The sequence below is a fragment of the Triticum aestivum genome, chromosome 4D (assembly GCF_018294505.1).
Source record: "Triticum aestivum cultivar Chinese Spring chromosome 4D, IWGSC CS RefSeq v2.1, whole genome shotgun sequence".
Classification (NCBI taxonomy): domain Eukaryota; kingdom Viridiplantae; phylum Streptophyta; class Magnoliopsida; order Poales; family Poaceae; genus Triticum; species Triticum aestivum.
This window is the reverse complement of record NC_057805.1, coordinates 511,932,774-511,956,272: the sequence shown is the minus strand read 5'-3', so window position 1 is coordinate 511,956,272 and position 23,499 is coordinate 511,932,774. Positions and strand designations below refer to the sequence as shown.

Sequence of the window (23,499 nt, the reverse complement as noted above, 5' to 3'; positions counted from 1 at the left end):
AATTATTTTATGGAAGTCATGTGTCAATTCCCCCCCAAAAATAGAAAAGAATCCCACAAAAGAAGAACATACAATAATATTAGCAATAAAGAATCACATACCCATTTCCACTTGTGATTTGGAGTATATGTATAACATCAATCGCGTTCTCTTGAAAAAGCAGAGAGGAGACATGAAAGCAGAAATGTTCCATCGACAACAATATATGCCCATTTCCACCAAAGCAATCCTTTCTTTTTCTGAAACAGAATACTTCAATATACTGTACAAATCCTAGTGCACCGGTATCACCATGCCATCATTATTTGATCCAGGCGCTATATAAAGGGCAGGAGGAGCCAGGGGCTGAGGCAGTGCAAGCAAGCAAGCAGCGCTCACCCAGTAAGCTAACGAACCCGACCACCCCCCGGTAGCTCGGCAGCCATGAACTGCGGAAGGGGTCCCGCTCCGGCGACGATGGTGCGCTGCAGGCAGTGCAGCGCCAGCGTCGCCGCGCCTGCCGGCGCCCGTGCCGTCCAGTGCGCGCAGTGCTGCTGCGTGACCCGCGTGAGCGGGGCTGGCCGACAGCTCAGTGTGATGCGCCCCATCCCGAACTTTGGCGGTGGCCGCGGCAAGAAGCGCGCCGTGCTCGTCGGTATCAAGTACACCAAGACGCGTGCCTGCGAGCTGAGGGGCCCCATCAACGACGTCAAGTGCATGAGGTACCTCCTCACCGAGCGCTTCGGCTTCGCCAACGACTGCGTCCTCATCCTCACCGGTACCAATCCAACATCTTTTCTTGTTTGAGGTGAGCAGATGATTTCTTTTGCTTAGACGTACGTGCTTGTTGGTGTAGATGAGGAGAGGGACCCGTGCAGGCAGCCGACCAAGGCCAACATCCGCATGGCCATGCACTGGCTGATGCAGGGGTGCAGCTCCGGCGACTCCCTCGTGTTCCAGTTCTCTGGCGCCGGCGCGCAGGTCCCTGACTGCGACGGCGACGAGCGGGACGGCATGGACGAGGCCATCTGTCCCGTGGACTCGTTCCAGCAGGGCCCCATCCTGGACGACGAGATCAACCAGGCCATCGTCCGCCCCCTCGTGCACGGCGCCAAGCTCCACGCCATCGTCGACGCTTGCCACAGTGCCACCGTCCTCGATCTCCCATACCGGTGCACCTTCTCCAAGCAGTGAGTAACTCACTAACTAAGGGCATCTCTAGCAGATCTCCTAAAATTCAAGTTTGAGAAGCAAAAGTGACTTTTGAGTAGAAAAAAAAAGAGCCAACTAGCAGATCCCCTAAACCCAAATTTTATTCAAATTTGAGCTAAAAAAATGACCAAATTTAGTAAAGTAGGATAGAGAGCATTTTTCGCACATTAAGTATAGATGCCCTAACCTCCATCCCTCCCATATATATCTCCATGCATCTACTTAGTTACACTGCACAGGTAGTCTGTCTACTTATACAAACTTAATAAACCATCCGCTAGTTGTTTCATGCCTTCATCAGGTTTTCAGTTTCAGTGAGATGTCAATGAAATCCACTGAATTTCAAAAAATTTAGTGGAAACCAAAATGTTTACCTCTTGATCAAAATATGTTTAGACTTTCAGTTGTACAAAAGAAATCAAACAAAATTTTAAAATATTTGGTTAAATTTGAAGTGAACATTTCAGTCCTTTGACCAACTCGTAGTGGCTGAAGTATTTCTGCAACGGAAATTCGAATTAATTCAGGTACGGGTGCTTGAGGTGGATGGACGAGCGCCCTCTGAATGGTGCCTGCAAAGGCACCAGCGGAGGCAAGGCCGTGCTCATCAGTGGCAGCAGCAACGGGAAGACCCAGATGAGCGTGGTCGGCATCCATGCATAATCCCTAGTTGCTTTTTTTTTCTTTTCAATATGCATATATTTATGTAGCTAATTCGTGCGTGCGAGCGTGCAGCTGCCTGAGCCCAATGCCACGATCGGTGCCCTGACGCACAGCTTCATCAAAGCACTCGAGTGCGAGCCCCGTACCACCTATGGCCACCTGCTCACCTCCATGAGGACCACTATGCGTGCCGGCGCCGGCAACTGCAGCCTGCAGGGCCCTGTTGGCTGCTCCATCCGGAAGGTCGCAAACTTCAGTGGCGTGGAGGTGAGTGAGCCCATCACATTTTCTTGCTCCACAACCAATAACGGCAAGTGTTTACTCACATATATACACGATTGGTTAACTCTGCAGGAGCCCCAGATGTCTTCTGCTTGCAAGTTTGACATCAACTGTGAGCCCTTCTACATGTAGAACCCGCGCGTGGGTTCATCGTCGCTTGTCGCTGCTGCAATCGACGACTACTATCTAGTAATCGGCTAATCATCGACCATATCGAGATAGTCGAACACTGATGGGTTAAATAACTATGATGATGCTTGCTACTATAATGTGTGTGATGTATCACCTCACCTATCGCCATGCCTTCAAGAATGAGCGTAGCTCCTATAATTAAGGCACTCCAAGAACTCGCTATCTACAGTACTGCATGTCTACGTACGTGCGTACCTCACTGTAATAAGGCGTTGTGGTGGTGTGTGTCGTCTCGTGCTCGATGTCCTCTTAATAAACATATGAAGTTCTATTCTGCTTCGTCTCCCAAAGTGATACGTAATTAAAAGCAGTCCAAATTATGAAAAACTATGTTATTAAGTGGTGTGAAGTGTGATGAAACTGAAATTCAAGGATTGTCTGTTGTTCAGAACCCCAAGCCTTCTCCTTTTTTTCCTGGAAAAAGCAATTGTGTTGTAGTATTTTATTGATAATGAAGAACACGTTACAAAGTTCAGAGTCAGCACTCAAACACACAACAGACACCACAAGAACAAGGGCAAGGAGGTCTTCGGCTTTCATCACCATATAACCAAAGCAATGCCGGCGCCTTTAGCTTGACTGTCCGGTTGTCACCCGACAACACCCTTTAAAGAGAGGGACTAGTGTCGTATGGGACCAACGTAATCCAAGAAGGATCACACTCGCCAACCTGGCTTCAAATGAAAAAGGCCAGGCCCGCCCCACCACATGATCGAGAACTCATATCTCGTTTGCCAAACACCATCCTACCACCGCTGGCCACTCCTAAACTGATGCCCCATTATATAGGTGTGACACATTGGTTGCGTCATTGTTCGACCCCCTAGAGGATCTGAGGCTCCCCCTCCCAAAGTGAAGAAGCTATCATGCCGCCGCAACGACGCCTTCAAGAAGGAAGTGAATGCCCACGAGAATCACCGTCGTATGCGCCTACCACTATATCATCGCCCTTATGCTGTACCAACCCCAGATCTGGCTGGCCCGAGCCCGAGACTAATCCAGAACCGCCGAGCACCCTCATGCGACCACCACCACCTTAAGACAACATGCCAAGCCTTTCCCTCCATGAAAACCGGCGCATGCTAGGACCAGAGTGGAAGAGGCACACCCTCACACGTGCCAGCACAACACGGTGAGTCCCTCGAGTGACAAACGCCTTGCCGCCGCCATCCTCAGAAGCACGACAAGCTTTCTAGCCATATTACTTGTCGCCCAAACAAATGTATCTAGCTCTAGAATACATTCAGATACATCCATTTGAGCAAAAAGTAATATGGATCGGAGTGGAGAATCAACTTGTGGTTGGATGGTTAAGAGGACAATGGTAACCCCGACCAACCAGGATTCAAATTCTACACTTGACATTGATGCTAGTAGCATATTTTTGGGGTGCCGTTATTTTCCTATAGTGCTCTATTCTTTTCATTGGACTAGGTTGGTAACTTCCCATCTAGCCACCTTCTAAAACTGAAACGCTCCTTCCCGCAAATAACAAGAAAAAAAAACAAGGAATGAAACGTGAAAAAAAAGGAATTAACCGTTACATATCCAGCACCTTGTGCATGAGCAACTGATATTTCCTCTTGAGTTGATTAATATTGCAGATCAAGTAAAGAACAGGGAAAATCATAAAAGAGTAAGATCCGGTGAATGCATGATTCGATTGTGGCTGACAAGTCTATCCGGTTAATGAGTGAGGTTGCGGCCACAAATGAATTGCACGGTCCACTTGAAATGATGAAGTCAACACGAAGGTGCTGATACTGCATATACACACATACTCCATGATTCCAGTTCCATGTGCGTTGGTAGCCTATAAAAAGAGCATCGTCCTGCTCTCATTTGGGCACCACCTACATTCTCACTTCCCTGTCGATCTTGCACCGTCTTCCTAGCTAAGCCATTCCTTGGCCCGAGGTATGACCAATGGCTGCATCCGCGCTTAAGATGGCAGCCGTCTGCACGGTGCTGGTGGTCATCCTCATGTCTGCCGTGGGGCAGCCGGCGATGGCCTACGTCGACGGGCAACCGCTAGCTTGCCCTAGTGCGGAGACGCCATGCCGTACAGCATGCATACCTGCGTGCAACGCCTTTGCGGAGAAGATGTGCATCGTGCTTTGCGCCCTCACTCCAGGGTTGGGCCAGACGTGCGTGAACCAGTTGTTCACCCCTTGCCAGGTCGGCTGCAAGAACTTGTGCGAGCCCCCTCCAGTTTAGACTCCCTGAACAGACCCTCGACGGACATTGCCGGCCACATTGGTGTTACTTCCCAGCTTATTTACCACCGTGTAATCCGCTCTTTAATGTTTTCCTTTTCCTTCCACAATAGTTTCTGTCACGCATCACTGGTCGTCTATCCTTGCATGAATCGACGATGGTGGTGTACTCTGTCATGTTACAATATGTTTTTACTGCTCCTTACATGTATTGTTCTTCTTAAATTGAGCTCAACATCCAATGCATGGGTCGGACTTTTACTAAGGCTAGTCATAATGGGGAATAAGTTAGACTAGTAACATGCATCCTATATTACTACCTCCATATGGTTGTGGTGTCATGCAAGCCTTCGTTTATTTTGACGTAGACTCATCTTGCCTCGGGGTACGTTATGTTACGGTACCCAAACCTCTCTTTCCTCATTAATTGATTGTCACATAAGCAAATTTGTCTTGGTATGCGTTATTTATTAGCTAAGGTACTGCCACTATGACTAGTGACATACCTTACTGCGCTAGCTATTAGTACTATTAGTTTCTTCCACGATAAAAGATGCGGTCATCTTTCTGCTCTGTAACTAATGCATAACTTATTTAATTTTCTGAGTAAATACTTTAAGGGAAATCCAGAAATTGGAACAAACAATAGAGTGACCATGCATGGCAATACAATCACCACCAAAAACAAGTTTGCGAGATCGTATTATGAAGAGTTGTTACCCCAAAACCACCACACTTGAGGCTTGGGTAACAACATGATACTAGATTTGAACTAGGGCACAAAAACCACTCAACTTGCGCCTAATGCATAACGCTGAGCACTGATGCTCGAATTTTGTCGCGAAAACAGCGAACACATGCGTCCATGAGACATCTCGGGCCGAAAGAGAAACACCACCACTTACTTGACTTGACGATGCTACCGATGACGAAGAACTGCATTTCTCCTGGAGGCACTAGGGTAGTGTTGCAAATCCTACACATTGCCAAAACTCGTACACCAACTCCTCCTTCGTCTTCACTTGATGGTAGACCATGGTCCACTGACGTCATCGCGTCCATCCCATGAGACGAGTGCATCAGCCACCTGGGTCGCCACATGACGTGTGTCGATCATCTGCATGGCGTCCCCTCCCCTCCTTCAATTAACACTACAAGAAATACGTCAACTTGTGACCATCACTATTGGTCATTGAATGGTCATTGTTTTCCATTTGCGACTTTTTTTGACCAAAAACAGATGGTCAAAAGCTGGCCGTCGTAAACTGAAATTAATGACCTTCTTCAGGATAAGGTCGTGGAAGGCAATTACCAAAACAAAAGGTCATGGATCCTATGACCTTCTGTTTTGGTCGTTGCTTGTCTGTCCAGGCCACGTCGGATCCGACGTGGCAAAATTGCGACCAATTGAAAAGGTCGTTGATAAGATTCAACCCGGTCCAATTTGGTGTTTTACATGGGCCGAGCCCAATAATTCAGCGTATTTTTTGTTTTTTCCTGTGAATTTTTGGTCGGCTTCATGGGCCAAGCCCAACATTTCAACAGTTGTTTATATATATATATATATATATATATATATATATATATATATATATATATATATATATATAATGGGTCCACTAGTCAGATGGGTCCCAGTTTAAAAATTGTGGTAAGTGGGTCCAAGTTGTCAGCTTCTAGTAAGTGGGTCCTGGCTGTCAGGGTCATGTTCTTCATGTTTCAATTCGGCAGTAAATAAATAAGCAGTATTTAAATTGGCACAAACAGAAAACACATATAATAATACTTCAAATAACAACCAGATTCAGTATGGAGCCCCTACTCTACAAATAACACATAATACAATGGCTGAATGTGGAGCTCCTGCTCTACAAATAACACGTAATACAATGGTGCTCCTGCACTACCAACTACCAACTGTAGTAACTAATACTATACTTTACAACCACTACACGATGGAGCCCTGCTCTACCAACTGTGCTATATTCTTCATGACGAAGCTCCTTTGATAGCATTACAAACTAGGCACTTGATTCTGTCATGAACAACATGCAATGAATCAGCAAAGAAGAATCAGAAAACTGGAGCCAATATATTATGAAGAGACCACTCAAAAAAAGACAAGTTATTTAGAATGATAACATAAATTCAACTAGTACAATGCTTTTATTATCCAGCTAGTCAAAACAAGATACTCATTCATACAAGACAGGTGACTCGTGAAAATAGAGCATTCTACTCATAGCTCGCAGAGTATCAATATTCTGTTCTTATAAGCTTATTCTTATGCCTGAAGCAAGTACGGAAATCTGACCAAATACGCAACACCTCCATAAACTAAAACATCATGACTGGCCTGGGGTTCTAATTCTGCTTTTTTCTTGTGGGCCATGATTATGATGATATAGCCTAACAAAATGTATGCCAAAATGTAAAGACGATAAATATGGTGATACAACAAAACCATGATTATCTTCTAATGTGAAACCCAGGAATTAAAGTGATCAAATTAGTATATGACATGAGTTGATAACAAATGTTAGAACAACCACCATTCTGATAAAATAGCCCTTAACAGAGCCAGCAAATGTGTATATTAGCTTTACTAGAAATCAGTCAGTAGATTAATGAACTATAAAAGAACCACTATAGGTTTGCATCACTCAGGGCAGTGCAAGCCTGATCAGCTATACTTTAGCCTTGTCTGGTTGGTACTTGGTATATCTAGTACCAGCACTTCCCGAGGAGCATAAATTTAATACTAGCAAGTACAAACAAAGGAACGATGTATGGTTTACTGCCCTTGGTATAACTTGAGTAAACCCATAATTGTAAGCACAGTCAAGTCGAGACATGCACTTCAGCACTCAAGGACTCTTACCACAAAGAGCAGCGGCATGGGCGGTCAACAGAGCAAAACTTGAAAAGATTAGCCAATAGATTCCTCAACAAGTGAAATCAACAGCATGAGACAACATATTAAGCCATAATCTTAAAATCCAAATTTCACATGAACTAACGGGAAGGACAACCACATGGCAACATCAATTTGAAAAGGGAATCAAGTACTGCTGAAATATAATACCAACTTACAAAGCATCAGAAATAAGCAACATGATAAGTGGTAGTTCTAAAGTATAGAAAGATGTCAAAGTGACGGATACATCATCTTGTTATTGGCAACACTCTGCCAGTGCCATGACGTGTGCACAGGAAAACAGTTTTTTCACCAAATAACCCAGCAATAAAGAAACTGAGGATGTACAATAAGTCAATCTAATTAAAAAATAAACCCAATTGATAGCCCCACAAGCCCGTAATTGCAGATGACTAGACAACACAATCCCTTGCATTTAGCAAGAACATGACGCACAACATTCACAACTGGAGAGAGCAACCAAAGAAAAAGCATAGTTCATGATGGAGGGAGTGGTGAATTACCTCAATATCGATGCCAGTCTTTCTCGAGGAAGTAGTGGTCGTCCACGGCCTGGCCTAGCAGAGGATCAAGTACAGTTCCTCTCTTGCATCCAACCAACATTTAGAGCTGGCCCTGGCATCCAACCAACATTGCACAATGGGGCAAAGAGATCCAAATGTCTGGCGTGGGAAGATCTTCACAGCCTTCTTTTGGCGACTTGTACATGAAAAAAATAAAATAAGATGATGTTTCTGTAAATGGTAAAGTTGCAAGTCAATAAGATCACAAACATACTATTGTGTTCACAGTTATTAGTAAAGCAGCAATCAAAACAACTGATAATGCACAAGCAACTTTTGCATATGTCTATACGATCAAACATTACAGAATTATAATTGTTATTCTCATCTCACTCACAAGTGGCTCTATGAACATGCCAGACACACAACACTGAACATGCGAGACAAAAATATAAAGAAGCTATTTTACAGATTTACAGTGACATATTTACCCTACTTGTTCATCGATAGAATAACTACCTATTTTATGCAATAGCTACTAAACCTTAACAAACAATGGAGCGTACACGTAAATTTGCTAACTGATCTTGACTTAATAATAGTATGCATTTGGACAGAAAGCAGCTTATCAAGAAATATTTTTCAATGAATGAACTCGTCAAAGAGGACATGACACAACAAACACCAGCTACAAATCCCACGCGATATCTACTAGCATAGTTAACCAGATCAATTACAAACAGCAGAGGAAACCATGAATGTGTAAATGCATGAATGGTTCTTTGGGTCTGAATTTGCTGAATTATCAAACGGTCTAGCGTTGAAGGATCTTAGTTTTTCTGAACGGTCTAATAATTATTCAGTTTACTAAACTACTGAGCTGCTTCTTTGGATCTGAATTTGTTGAATTATCGAACGGCCTAAGAATTTTTCAGTTTAGTAAACTGCTATGTAGTTTCTTGGCTGTAGATAGATGGAGTAATGGATAGTGTTAGTGACAGGATCATGCCTTCCCTGGTAACAAGCATGAGATGTGGTCTAGTTAAGTCACCATCTCAACTCGAATATGCATCTGCAATGACCCTCAATCAGTTGCAATGGCCCAGGTAATTAGCTTAGGAAGCACTCTGTTATTATGTCAGGTGCTCACAAAAGGCCAGACACCTACAGGGTTGCCACGTCCACCGTACTTCTCCCTTAGCCCACAAGCTAGTGTACTAATTAAGATATACGTACTACTCACAGGAAAAGCAAAGCAATGAAACCTAGCTCACACATAGGATTCCTGTTACATACTTACATCCTAATTAATCGAACATGCCCATATGAAATGCATAATCTAGTCCCATGTAAGTAATGGGTGTCCCAACACTAATCATGCGTCCCCACATGCATTTAGTCTTAAGTTAGGGTCAGTAACTTAATATAAAACTTCATTCTTAAGCTTTGTACTAGACCAACGACACTTAATATGGAACGGTTGCATTGTCCATCTGATTCATCATTAGGGTGTGACAACAGTGGCACCCAGCTAAATTCATTCAAGGAATGAAGTAGATTCAGACCTCCATAGGCTGCAAAAGCCTGAATAATGTGGACAGCCACGACACAGAGCAGAAAGCAAGCAAATTGAGCAGCAAGCACATGAGGGCTACGAAATCAAAACTGGATGCATCTGGTATGCTGGTAATATGCGTAGAGGGAGGCGTGGAGAAGGGACCTTGAGCAGCTGCCGCTCAAAATCTATAGCGGGGCCTCGTCCTCTTCTGCCTGCACTGCATGCATCGTGTGAGTTGGTGATGCTGCAGCTGCTCCATCTCCATGGTGATGTTGTCGTCCGTGGAGGGCGCCAGATGGAATCTTACCAAGAGAAAAGAGAGAGAGAGAGAGAGAGAGAGAGAGAGAGAGAGAGAGAGGATTTGGATCGAGGGGAGGCAGAACCTACCGTGCCACTGTGGTCGTTGCAAGTTGGAGGAAGTGACCCTCGCTGCTGCACCGCAGATCCGTCGAGGTCGTGGCGGTTGTGGCGGATCACGGCCAAGAAGAGTCGCCGGCGACGCGCAGGCCAAAACCCTAGCGACGGGGAGGGCTGCGGGTGGGTCGCGGCTGGAGTCCGCCTGGCAGCCCTCCGGTGCCTATCTTCTGCTATATGAAGTCTTTTACCCTGAAAAAAATCATAAGCAAGCTTACGGGACGAAACTCCACCGCCATGAGGCGGAACCTTGGCGGAACCAATCTAGGGCTCCGGCGGAGCTGTTCTGCCGGGAAAACTTCCCTCCGGGAGGGGGAAATCATCACCATTGTCATCACCAACGATCCTCTCACCGGGAGGGGGTCAATCTCCATCAACATCTTCACCAGCACCATCTCCTCTCAAATCCTAGTTCATCTCTTGTATCCAATCTTTGTACCCAAACCTCAGATTGGTACCTGTGGGTTGCGAGTAGTGTTGATTACTCCTTGTAGTTGATGCTAGTTGGTTTATCCGGTGGAAGATCAATTGTTCAGATCCTTAATGCATATTAATACTCCTCTGATTATGAAGATGAATATGCTTTGTGAGTAGTTACTTTGTTCTTGAGGACATGGGTGAAGTCTTGCTATTAGTAGTCATGTGAATTTGGTATTCGTTCGATATTTTGATGAGATGCATGTTGTCTCTCCTCTAGTGGTGTTATGTGAACGTCGACTACATGACACTTCACCATTATTTGGGCCTAGAGGAAGGCATTGGGAAGTAATAAGTAGAGGATGGGTTGCTAGAGTGACGGAAGCTTAAACCCTAGTTTATAAGTTGCTTCTTAAGGGGCTGATTTGGATCCTCTTGTTTCATGCTGTGGTTAGTTTTACCTTAATACTTCTTTTGTAATTGCGGATGCTTGCAATAGAGATTAATCATAAGTGGGATGCTTGTCCAAGAAAGGGCAGTACCCAAGCACCGGTCCACCCACATATCAAATTATCAAAGTAACGAACGCGAATCATATGAGTGTGATGAAAACTAGCTTGACGATAATTCCCATGTGTCCTCGGGAGCGCTTTTCTCATTATAAGAACTTGTCCAAGCTTGTCCTTTGCTACAAAAAGGATTGGGCCACCTTGCTGCACCTTATTTACTTTCATTGCTTGTTACCCGTTACAAATTATCTTATCACAAAACTATTTGTTACCTACAATTTCAGTGCTTGCAGAGAATACCTTACTGAAAACCGCTTGTCATTTCCTTATGCTCCTCGTTGGGTTCGACACTCTTACTTATCGAAAGGACTACGATAGACCCCCTATACTTGTGTGTCATCAGTGGGGCTCGCGGGAGGGCGACCTGCTCCGTCGCGGACGCGGCGGATCTCCTGTTGTCTGATGAGGAGAGGGGAGGAGGAGAGGGTGGGGGCATGGCCGACGGCGAGGTGGGTGGCGGCGGTGGCTTGAGGAGGGAGGATCCCGCCATGGCCGCGTCGGCGAAGAAGGGCTGGGGCGTACGAGGGTGGCGGGACAGTGCGGGACGTCGTGTCCGGCGCTGTAGGCGGCGGCGGCGAGTAGATGGGGACGATGAGATGGTGGCGGAGAGGAGATCTGAGTTAGGGTTGTGGGCGGAGGAGGTGTTCGACGGGGTTGCAGGAGGGGGGTGCGATGGGAGAGTGAGGCCGGCGGCGGGTGGGTGGGTGGATTGGACGAGGGGTGAGAGGGTGAGTGGGTGTGGGCCGTTGGATCTGGGAGTATCCGATGGTCTCTGATGCTTGATCCGCGTGACATGCCGATGACCAATCAGAACGAAGTATAGACTTTGATGATCTTATGACCACTAATGCTACCAGTCAGCCAGATGATTTTGCCTAGAAATCATCCGCCTAGCTAGCTGCCCGATCTGTCCATTAGTGGTCGTTCGATCACATCAATATGTCACGACAGCACCGAGCGTGAAAAAGTTTCAACGCAGCACCGATGACATCCCCATCAAGCTACATTGCATCTCTCGACGATGCTCCAAGAGTTCCAACGCAGCACCACGGCGCCCGACGAAGCTCCATTGTAGCGTCGGGGAGATCCAATGCAGCACCACGACAACCAGCGGTAAGTTTCTTTCTCTTTTTTTGACAATGTTTGTTAAGGTTCCTCATAAGTAGTAGTATTATTCCCTCGAATAACAAAAAATACATTTTCCATTTTTCGAGTGCCCAAAATGAGTTTTTTTTGTGAAGGACCTACCATATATTTGTTGCAAATTTGAACCAAATCAATTTTCTAAAATACTAGGCCATATTTAATGCACCATTGACCAAATGGTTGGGTGTCAAAAGTTTGTATCAACCTGTGGTGAAAAAGACTAATTTCCGTCGATTTAGTGGGAAGCGGGTCAAATTTGAACTGCAGCTGCCTCATAGTTTGCTCTTTATTTTTTCTAAAATCATTTCTAGGTACATAAGTATACATTTAATCAGAGAAACACCCAAAAAATTCCAAGATTCAACCACTAGCTAGGAACGGTCACGCCCGTCGTTTTTACCGCATTTTGAAACGGGCATAAAAAATTCAAAAACAAAAACAAAAAATTGGAAAGCCTTCGCATTGTGTCATTATATGTGACCAAGTTACCCTAAAAAATAATAAACTTGTAATACGGTAATCCTTTTAAAAAAGTGTTCTCATAAATGAGCTATCATCTATGAAGATTCATGGCTTTCAAGTCAAATGATCAATCTGATGGCCACATTCATGGTATAGTTTGTTCAAATGATCTCATGTTGTTCACAAGGGTGCATCTTGGAGTGGCAAAGAATGTTTCCTAAGGGAGTTTTCATTTTCTTTGGACGAAAAATCAATTTTCCATTTTTCGAGTGCCCAAAATGAGTTTTTTTTGTGAAGGACCTACCATATATTTGTTGCAAATTTGAACCAAAATCAATTTTTTAAAATACTAGGCCATATTTAATGCACAATTGACCAAATGGTTGGGTGTTAAAAGTTTTTATCCAGCTCTGGTGAAAAAGACAAATTTCCGCCGATTCAGCGGGAAGCGGGTCAAATTTGAACTGCAGCTGCCTCATAGTTTGCTCTTTATTTTTTTTCCAAAAATCATTTCTTGGTACATAAGTATCTATTTAATCAGAGAAACACCAAAAAAATTCCAAGATTCAACCACTAGCTAGGAACGGTCATTCCCGCCGTTTTGACCACATTTTGAAACGGCCATAAAAAATTAGAAAATAGATCAAAAAATTGGAAAATCTTCGCATTATGTCATTATATGTCACCAAGTTACTAGAAAAATAATAAAATTGTAATAAGACAATTCTCTTTAAAAAATGTTCTCATAAATGAGCTATCATCTGTAAAGATTTATGGCTTTCAAGCCAACTGATCAATATTATGGCCACATTAATGGCATAGTTTTTTAAAATGATCTCATAATTCTCAAAAGGTGCATATTGGAATTTCAAACTATGTTGCCTAAGGAAGTTTTCATTTTCTTTGGACGAAAAATCAATTTTCCATTTTCCGAGTGCCCAAAATAAGTATTTTTTGTAAAGGACCTACCATATATTTGTTGCAAAATTGGCCCAAATCAATTTCTAAAATACTAGGCCATATTTAATGCACAATTGACTAAATGGTTGGCTGTCAAAAGTTTTGACCCACCTCTGGTGAAAAAGTCAAATTTCTACCGATTCAGTAGGAAGCGGGTTAAATTTGAACTGCAGCTGCCTCATAGTTTGCTCTTTATTTTTTCAAAAAATCATTTCTAGATACATAAGTATCTATTTAATCAGATAAACACCAAAAAAATTCAAGATTCAACCACTAGCTAGGAACGGTCATTCCCGCCGTTTTGACCGCATTTTGAAACGGGCATAAAAAATTCAAAAAACAAATCAAAAAATTGGAAAACCTCTTAGCTATGTTATTGTGTAAGGTGAGGAGGCAGAATATCCCTTGCATCTCTGGTCCACCTCTTAACTATGTGCTTCTGTGGAATTTCTTTTATTCTGATGAAATCGAGCACCTGAATGCAACCAAAAAAGAAGATGTTCAACATATTTAGATTATATGATACCTCACATCGATTCAGTGATAGCACATTCAGACTATCTTCAGGACATGGCTACATAACAATCCCATGTGAGCAAACTGACCACACTCACATTCATACTCATCACCTCCAGGACCTTGTGTTCTCAACACCTGCTTTACCCTGCAACATGTTTATCAATTACTCCCTCCATTTTTATTTACTCAGCATATTAGCTTTGGCCAAAGTCAAGCTTTGCAAACTTTGACAAAGTTTATAGAGAAAAATATTAACGTATACAATAACAAATCAATACCATTAAATTCATTGTTGAATGTACTTCCATGTCGTATAGATTTGTTATGGTAATATTTATATTCTTTTCTATAAATTTGTCAAACTTTACAAAGTTTGACTTCAATCAACTATAATATGCAGAGTAAATAAAATCGGAGGGAGTAACAACATTAGAAGTAGTCCCGAACAAAACTGAACTATTGATCAGACACCACCTGAAGCAAATTTTACTACTCACCGAGCACCCACACACTATCTCCTGCATGCACTTTGTCCTCTCGACATTTAGCCGGCTCTTCCCATACTAGATGCCAACCCCCTTCACCCATGAGTACATATTGTAGAAGTAGTACACCTCTCCCTAAGAGTTGAAAGTAGTACCAAGAACCGGTGTGATCACGTTTTCAGCTAAGCACTTGGCTGCCTTCTCGAACGCACTGATACGATTTGGGCACAGTGTTCTGCTAGGAGAGGCGGCACGAATCCTATGCCCGCTAAACAGCCACATGTATCATCAATTTTACGAATGCAGAGAGCAGTAAACCTGCAAACACACGCACATATAGCATGAATTTTCTAAATGCAAAAAAAATCAGCCTGCAAACATGAATTTTCTGAATGCACAGAGCAATCAGCCTGCAAACACAAGCACATACAACATGAATTTCCTGAATGCAGTGAGCAAAACACTTTCTCTAACTGTACAATTTCTTCAGTCATGCTAGGTTTGTTTCCTAAATCCCTGAACATCTGATGGGATGCAGCTTGTTCTTCACTAACCTCGTTTTCCACCCCGGCGCTTGGGGATTCATCTTCATCGTTAACAGTAATGACGTCCGCTGCAAGCTATCCCTTTTACCAGCTGCCGCCTCCTTCGCCGAGAAGATATGTGTTTTGCCGCCGTTCGCCATCCAATGTTGCGCCGCCTTGCGCTTCGCCTGCTGTGCCACCTCAAAATCCGTCACCGCAGGGCCATTCACAACCACAGGGACAGACAGCAAAGTCTCCCTTACCTCAAGCAGAGTGGACCTGAAACTTGGAAAAAAGCTATCCTCTGCATCAGCTAAGCTAGAGGCATAAAAATGGACATGGCATCGCCAGAAAATCAAAGACCCAAGTACCTGCTGAACAGCTTCATCAGAAACACTATGGTCCACGGCCGCCGGCGCTCTTGACAGGGCCTGTCCTGAGACTTCGGGGGCCCGGGGCGAAACTAGAACCGGGGGCCCTTAATAGTTAATATATTACATACAAAAATAATAATCAACATATTTGTATATATTAATATACCAGCGCAAAGCTACAAAGCCACAACACACTAGAACAACTTAATATAACAACCTTACTGATTATCATGGCATACTCACAAATCAATAATTTTCTAGTATTCTCTATCCCTAAATAATGTAGGATCATTTGATTATCACTTGTCATATTGTAACAAAAAACTAAACGTGTGTCTGAAAATTGATGACAACAAATATTGGGAAAAAGAAAACCTATGATTGAAGTGGTGACACAAGAAAAGTAAAGGTAAATGATGCTGAAGAAACATTATGAACATTTGGCCGTATGTTACTCAGGACATGCGTACAATTCAGATGTTCTTATGGGAAATCTGAGTCAACCATGACAGGTTACTACTGCTAGTACAATGTTCACTTCCGTTGGTTAATAGTAAATGGTAAACAATAGACACCGAATATAATAATACCGTAGATATTTGAAGAGAAAAGAGATCATTTAAAAAAATGATATTTGTAGAGAAATTGTAGTCTTACCTTCCGTCAGTCCTTATTTTGTCTTGATTGGCAACCATGAATAGAAGCACGCAGCGGTAGCAGCGACTCCTGGTTGAAGTTTTTGCTTGATCGGCAATGTAACTCTCCAGATAACAACATCAAAACCATGGCAATTTCACAATCCTGCTGCCAGACCGACCCCCGACGGATGGAAAGCAGCACAAGGAACAGAAGAACAAGAGCGGAGCAACGACCTACGTGCGGCGGCGGCCATCGTGGCTAGTCAAATCGGAAGGAGGAGTCGAGGGGAGAATAGACCCTAAAATTATTCGCGATCTAATTTTCAGCTCGGCCTCTTAAAGACATAAAGACATGGGTCATTAATACTTCGGGCCAAGCCCTTTTTTTACATCACTTCGGGCCAAGCCTACTACAGATTACATCCTGGGGGGCCCCCTCAGCCTCGGGGGCACGGGGCGGCCGCCCCCCCCCCCCTATCCTGCGGTCCTCGGCTTCCTTAGACCATGAGATTGTGCAACTCCCGGATACTGTAGGAATGCTTTGGGTGTAACAAACGTCACAACGTAACTGGGTGGCTATAAAGGTGCACTACAGGTATCTCCGAAAGTGCCTGTTGGGTTGGCACGAATCGAGACTGGGATTTGTCACTCCGTATGACGTAGAGGTATCTCTCGGCCTACTCGGTAATGCATCATCATAATGAGCTCAGTGCGACTAATGAGTTAGCCACGGGATCATGCGTTACGGAACGAGTAAAAAGACTTGCCGGTAACAAGATTGAACGAGGTATGGGGATACCGACGATCAAATCTCGGGCAAGTAACATACCGATAGACAAAGGGAATTGAATACGGGATTGATTGAATCCCCGACATCGTGGTTCATCCGATGAGATCATCGTGGAACATGTGGGAGCCAATATGGGTATCGAGATCCCTCTATTGGTTATTGGCCGGAGAGGTGTCTCGGTCATGTCTGCATGGTTCCCGAACCCGTAGGGTCTACACACTTAAGGTTCGGTGACACTAGAGTTGTTATGGGAAATAGTATGTGGTTACCGAAGGTTGTTCGGAGTCCCGGGTGAGATCCCGGACATGACAAGGAGCTCCGGAATGGTCCGGAGGTGAAGATCGGTATATTGGACGAAGGGTATTGGAGTCCGGAATTGTTCCGGGGGTAACAGGCTATGGCCAGCATGTCCGAAAGGGGTTTCGGAGGCCCCGACAAGTGTTGGGGGGCCTTATGGGCCAAGGGGAAGGGGAAAACCAGCCCACTAAGGGGCTGTGCGCCCCTCCCAACCCCTCTCACGTAACGTGGAGAGGTGGGGGCGCCTCCCCTAGGGCAGCCACCCCTCCCGGCTTGGGGGCATCTTTCCCAGGGGTGGGGGCGCCCAAACCCATCTAGGGTTTCCCCTGTGGCCGCCGCCCCTCCCCTAGGGAACCCTGGGTGCCTCCTCCACCCCCTTCCCCCTATTGATAGTGAGGGAGAGAGAGGGCAGCCGCACCCCTTGCCTGGCGCAGCCCTCTCCTCCTCCAACTCCTCCTCCTCCTCCGTAGTGCTTAGCGAAGCTCTGCCGGAGAACCACGAGCTCCATTGCCACCACGCCGTCGTGCTGCTGGAGTTCTCCCTCAACTTCTCCTCTCCCCTTGCTGGATCAAGAAGGAGGAGACGTCCCCGGGCTGTACGTGTGTTGAACGCGGAGGCGCCGTCCGTTCGGCGCTAGATTGGATCTTCCGCGATTTGAATCGCCGCGAGTACGACTCCATCAACCGCGTTCTTGTAACGCTTCCGCTTAGCGATCTTCAAGGGTATGAAGATGCACTCCCTCTCTCTCGTTGCTAGCATCTCCTAGATTGATCTTGGTGACACGTAGGAAAATTTTGAATTATTGCTACGTTCCCCAACAGTGGTATCACAGCTAGGTCTATGCGTAGATTCTATGCACGAGTAGAACACAAAGTAGTTGTGGGCGATGATTTGTTCAATTTGGTTGCCATTACTAGTCTTATCTTGATTCGACGGTATTGTGGGATGAAGCGGCCCGACCGACCTTACACGTACACTTACGTGAGACAGGTTCCACCGACTAACATGCACTTGATGCATAAGGTGGCTAGCGGGTGTCTGTCTCTCCCACTTTAGTCGGATCGGATTCGATGAAGAGGGTCCTTATGAAGGGGGTGGAGCACCTAGGTGCTTCTATGCAATTACTCCCTCCGTCCGGTGAAGAGTGAACATCTAGAGATTTTAGGACAAATTATGGAGTCAAGTAAAAAATGCATTGGAAAAGGGCAAGCCACCATCTCTCTCCTCTTTAATTAACCAACACCCAATGAGCTAAGTGCATGTAGAAATTAAAAAGACCATGTGTAGATGGTTATTGGTCTTGATTACGGTGTGATGAGAGAGAAGTATTTTTTTCTACTTTAAAGTGCATTGGGAAGATAGAAGTACACTCTTTTGTGGACAAATTTTGAAGCCAAACGCACACTCTTTACCGGACGGAGGGAGTACCATGGTATCACCTGCTATTTTTCCTCCCCTACATTATTCATTTCCCGGCGCGCCGCAACCGCGCATATAAATAAATGGCTCAGATCCAGAAGCACTATCCGACGACCTCGATATCGAGCTCATCTGAGCTCGCAACCAGTTACTTTGTGTCCCATTTCCCTTTATGTAATACTCTAAAGCAACTACTAGAGATACAAAGACCCGGATACAACACGTCACCATCACACATAATACACACACCTAATGCAAGATACAAGGGTGCCGATCCACCGCAACACTACCCAATCGACCACCAAGCACACTATAGATGAGCCTAAATGAACCGCTTCGAGCCAAAATGAACTACTACCCACCATGAAGAAGTGAAGCTAGAAAACGACGGAGCCTGGATTTCAAGGTGGTTCCTTCAAGAAGGGCACGACATCAGAGTGACGCCACCGCCCAATCCTGACGATCAAATTTTCACCTGGAGCGTCACTAAGAGTAGGAAGCAACCGCGGCGGTGCATTCATGAAGGAAATGACACCCGCGGCCGCCGCCACCGCCGGCCTAGAAAAGCCAAGCAAGTATGCACCCCAGTGCTATCACCCCTCTGCCAAATCAGGGTACCATCAAGGGATAGAGCCCTAGCTGCACCACCGTCACTGTACGCCAAACAACAACAAACATGCACCCGCATTTCCATGTCCGCCCGTCCACACTCGAGACACGTGCTCTGCCCCACGAACACGGTGTCTCCTGCACACCAGGGCTGCCGCCTTGCATCCAGGCGACACCGTGACCGACCAAAGGCCTTGGCTTTGGCCTGACCGGCAGCCTCCAACAACCGGAGCTGCTAGTACTTGCCCAGCCTCAAACATCGCCAGAACTTCACCAGCAAGCACACGACCGAGGGAAAGGGGAGGATTAGGAGTGAACACATCCACGACCGGCGCACCCCTGCACCGGTGACGGGTGGCCCGACTACGTCGGAGTTTCCCATCCTCCCCACCAGACACACCTCAGTGTCGCCTCACCGTTGTAGGCAAGGAAGCTTCATGTGAGTCCGCTAGCGACCGCCCGCTCATCGTCAAGGGGAACCCAATCAACCTTCACCTGCAGCCAAGAGAGCTCATCGAAGCGGCCACCCACGTCGCCGTCGTCGTCCATGCGCCGGACTAGGGAGGTCTCGGCTAGATCTCGTCTAGCATGCACTGCTAGATCTCGATCTTGGGCAGCCGCTGCGCCGCCAAGCAAAGTCCAAGTCACCGCCGTGCCACTAAGCGAAATCTGACAGGCGTCCCTAAGTGTTGTCTAGTTGACGATTGGTCTTCCTATGCCAGGTTCCAAAACTCGGCAAAGGGCAGACCCTTTGTCTACTATATGGGGAACTGGTGCTGGCCCACGCCATACGCAAGATCCCTTGCCCGCCCTGTCCGTCTCCCTATCTTTCATCATGCACCGCCGTTGTGCCACCTCCTCCCCTTCTCCCTGGCGCGCCTTCCCTCTCTATCTCGCTGCCATCGCCACATGGATCCCGCCATAGCAGCCACTGCATGGACGGACTCCGTTGTTGTCGCGTCCACGACACCCGGGGCCTTCAAGGATGGATTTTTTTAGAGAAAAGGCATACGCCCGACTTTATAAATAAAGCCAACAGGCAGAGTCACATCACAACCATCCAAACATCACAAAAGCAGAGCAACAGTTAAGAAGTACGAGTACGTGGCAACCCAGCCAATCATGGCACGTAGTCCAGCCTCGAAACCAAAAGAGCAGGAGATTAAGCCATCCTCCTAAATCACCGCAGCAGGGAAGAAGCCGTAGACCGCATCTTAGATAACATGTCGTCGAACGCCACTAGGTCCACCTCCTTAGTCAATAATCTCCACTGCTGCAATAAGACATTGGCTTTAAATAAGCAACTCACAGGGTTAGCCGGAAAGGTGTGCTCAATAGTGAACTTGTTCTTAGTAGTCCACAGCGACCAACAGATCGCTGCCCAACCAACCCAAAATAACCTCTTAGTCCGACCGGATAGAGCAGTAACACAGCGCCGCAGGTCCTCGAAGGAAGAGGGATTCCAATTAACATGAAGCCAATGTCTAATACAACTCCAGAGAAATTTGGCCAACGAGCAATGAAAAAAAATGTGCTTGGTGTTTTCAAATGCCCCACATAATGCGCATCTATCAGAGCCCGGACCATTCCTCTTTCTAATTTGATCAGCCGCGGGTAGTTTACGACGGAAAGCTTGCCACATGAAAATTTTGATCTTAGGAGGAATACGGGCCAACCAAATATCCTTGAATTTCACTGTATGGGCGCCTGAGATAAGTTTGGTGTACGCAGACTTAACTGAAAAATGACCAGAAGAAGAGTGAGGCCAGACAACCGAGTCGTCTTCCTCCGAGAGCAAGGGGAAGCAGGCAGTAAGACGTTGCCAATCATCCAACTCCGCAGGAGAAAGGGATCGCCGGAAGTCAAGGTCCCAGTTGTTAACCGAGAGCTCAAAGATAGAGCTCTCGGGATCAGAGCAGTACGAAAACAAGGTCGGGAAGGCCACCACGAGAGTGGTGTCTCCTACCCACCAATCTAACCAAAAGCGAGTGGACTTACCATTCCTGACTACAAACTTAACGAGGGACTGAAAGACCGGGCGAACTTTAACAAGCTGACGCCAAAACTGAGAGCCACCCGAGGGAGAAGCAAACAAGGGGCTCGAGGACGGGAAATATTTAGCTTTGAGAAGAGATAGCCAGAGGGGCGCTCCTCGAGGGACATTATTTTCCACCACCATTTTATCATGAGGCATTTGTTCATAACCGCCGTATTAATGATACCTAAGCCCCCCATGTTCTTAGGCCTACAGATGAGATCCCACTTAACCATCCTATATTTGCGCTTATTGTCAGAGGAATTCCAGTAAAAAGCACCCATGTGCTTGTCAAAGCCCGCGTGAATCCCTCCAGTCAGGAGATAAAAGCCTATTAGAAACATAGGGAGGGAAGACAGGCAGGCATTAGTAAGGGCAACCTTGCCCGCCTGGGAATTATATCGACCTCTCCACGGCAAAACCCTGTTCCCTACTTTGGTCACTGTCAGGGAAAATTCTTTAGCCAATAACTTAAGAGGGGAGATTGGGAGGCCCAGGTATTTGAAAGGGAATGAACCAAGAGAGCAGTTCAGAAGATGCGCCACTCTCTGAGCTTCAGAGGCAGTCACCCCAGTCACAAAAACTTCACTCTTCAAAAAGTTGATTTTAAGACCCGACATCGCTTCAAAGCATAGAAGAAGGAATTTCGGATGTGTGAGACTAGCCTCATTAAGTTCCACCATAATAATGGTGTCGTCCGCGTATTGAAGATGAGTGATGCCATTGGGAATTAGGTGAGAACTGACAGGCGTAATGTGTCCAGCAAGAGCTGCCCGAGATAGGATGTGAGAGAGAGCATCCGCTACAAAATTAAAGAGAAGGGGAGAAGCCGGGTCTCCTTGCCTAAGGCCCCTGCCATTGGCAAAGAAATTAATTATTTGCCCATTGACTGACACAGCCGTATGACCTCCCGAGACCAGCTGCATAAGACGATGAACCACCGCACACTCGAAACCTTTAGCAAGAAGGACTTGGCGAAGGAAATTCTAGCTCACCGAATCGTAAGCCTTCTCGAAGTCGAATTTGAGAACCACTGCCTTAGTTCCCTTGGTTCGCAAGTCATGGACAATCTCATGCAAGCATAGAACACCATCCAGAATAAATCTACCCTTTATAAACGCAGATTGGAAAGGACTAATGACACGATGGGCGATCGGAGAGAGTCTAGTAGCCAGACCCTTAGCCGGGAGCTTCGCAAAATTATTGATTAAGGCAATGGGCCTAAATTGGGAAATCAGGTCAGTCCCTTTGACTTTAGGAATGAGAGTGAGCACCGCGTAATTCAATCTAGAGATGTCAACAGTTCCCAGCCAAAAACCTTGGATAATCGCCTGTATGAGGCCCTTTAACTGAGGCCAGTACTGCCTAAAGAAAGGAATGGAGAAGCCATCAGGCCCAGAAGCCGCATTAGAGTTGGCAGAGCGGATCGTTTCAAAGATCTCATCTTCAGAGAGGGGGATCATCAGTCCCTCGTTCTCATCGCTCGAAATCTGCTCGTGGGGGGACCAAAAGGTAGAAGCTAGCCAAAAACCCACCTCAGGTTTAGCGGATAGGAGAGGGAGAAGAAGTGGACCACATGTTTCATAATCGCAGATTGATCAGAAACCCTGACACCATTGATAAGGAGGCTATCAATCAGCAATGCCGACGCCTACCATTCGCAATAGCAAAGAAATAGGACGTGGGCGAGTCACCCTTTAAAGTCCAATTAATAGTGCCTCTTTGCTTCCAATAAACTTCCTCCTGATGATGGATAGCCAGAAGGGCCTCTTCTAAGCCGTACCGAATCTGCCACTCGGCGGGGGAGAGGCCCATGCCGTCCACGCGAGCATCAAGCGTGCCTATTTGAGCAGCCAGCCTAGCTTTGTCACACCTTGACTCAGCAGAGTGATTTTTAGACCAACCACGAAGGAATCTACGTAGAAAGTAGGAGCACTGATGCCAATCGTCCATCGGGCCAAATGATCGACGGTTAAAAGATAGGAAAGTCGAAATCTTTTGCGCAATCAAGTTAGTAAAGCCCTCAACCAAGAGCCAGGAAGCATCGAACTGAAACCTCGGAAAGGAAACCGAACGAGTACCATCATCAAGAATCAGAGGGGAATGTTCAGAGCCCACTATGGCCAGGGCTCTGAGAATAGCACGGGGGAACAATGCGTCCCATCTAGTACAAAAGAAAACCCGATCGAGGACAGATCGAATGGGAGAGGTTTGGCGATTCGTCCAGGTGTACCAGGCCCCAACCCTAAGGATTTCACGTATCGCCGTGTCTCTAATGAAAGCATTAAACGTGTCGGC

At 46.0% G+C, this 23,499-nt stretch overlaps 1 protein-coding gene and 1 pseudogene across 1 annotated transcript; both read left to right on the top strand.

Moving 5' to 3' along the window:
- Positions 1-342: 342 nt before the first annotated feature.
- Positions 343-2,602, top strand: LOC123099201 (metacaspase-1). Its single transcript, XM_044521375.1, has 5 exons — positions 343-757; positions 836-1,169; positions 1,719-1,836; positions 1,927-2,121; positions 2,209-2,602. Exons 1-5 carry the CDS (start codon positions 424-426, stop codon positions 2,266-2,268), a joined length of 1,041 nt encoding a protein of 346 aa, XP_044377310.1. The 5' UTR covers positions 343-423; the 3' UTR covers positions 2,269-2,602.
- A 1,652-nt stretch (positions 2,603-4,254) lies between these two features.
- The window catches only part of LOC123097215 (uncharacterized), a 30,600-nt pseudogene continuing 11,355 nt past the window's right edge, over positions 4,255-23,499 (top strand).

Excerpts from the sequence above, each read along its gene's own strand:
- LOC123099201 (XM_044521375.1), top strand. The coding sequence starts at position 424 with ATGAACTGCGGAAGGGGTCCCGCTCCGGCGACGATGGTGCGCTGCAGG. Across the intron at positions 1,837-1,926 it reads GGAAGACCCAGATGAGCGTG|CTGCCTGAGCCCAATGCCAC; the intron begins GTCGGCATCCAT and ends GCGAGCGTGCAG. Across the intron at positions 2,122-2,208 it reads CAAACTTCAGTGGCGTGGAG|GAGCCCCAGATGTCTTCTGC; the intron begins GTGAGTGAGCCC and ends TTAACTCTGCAG.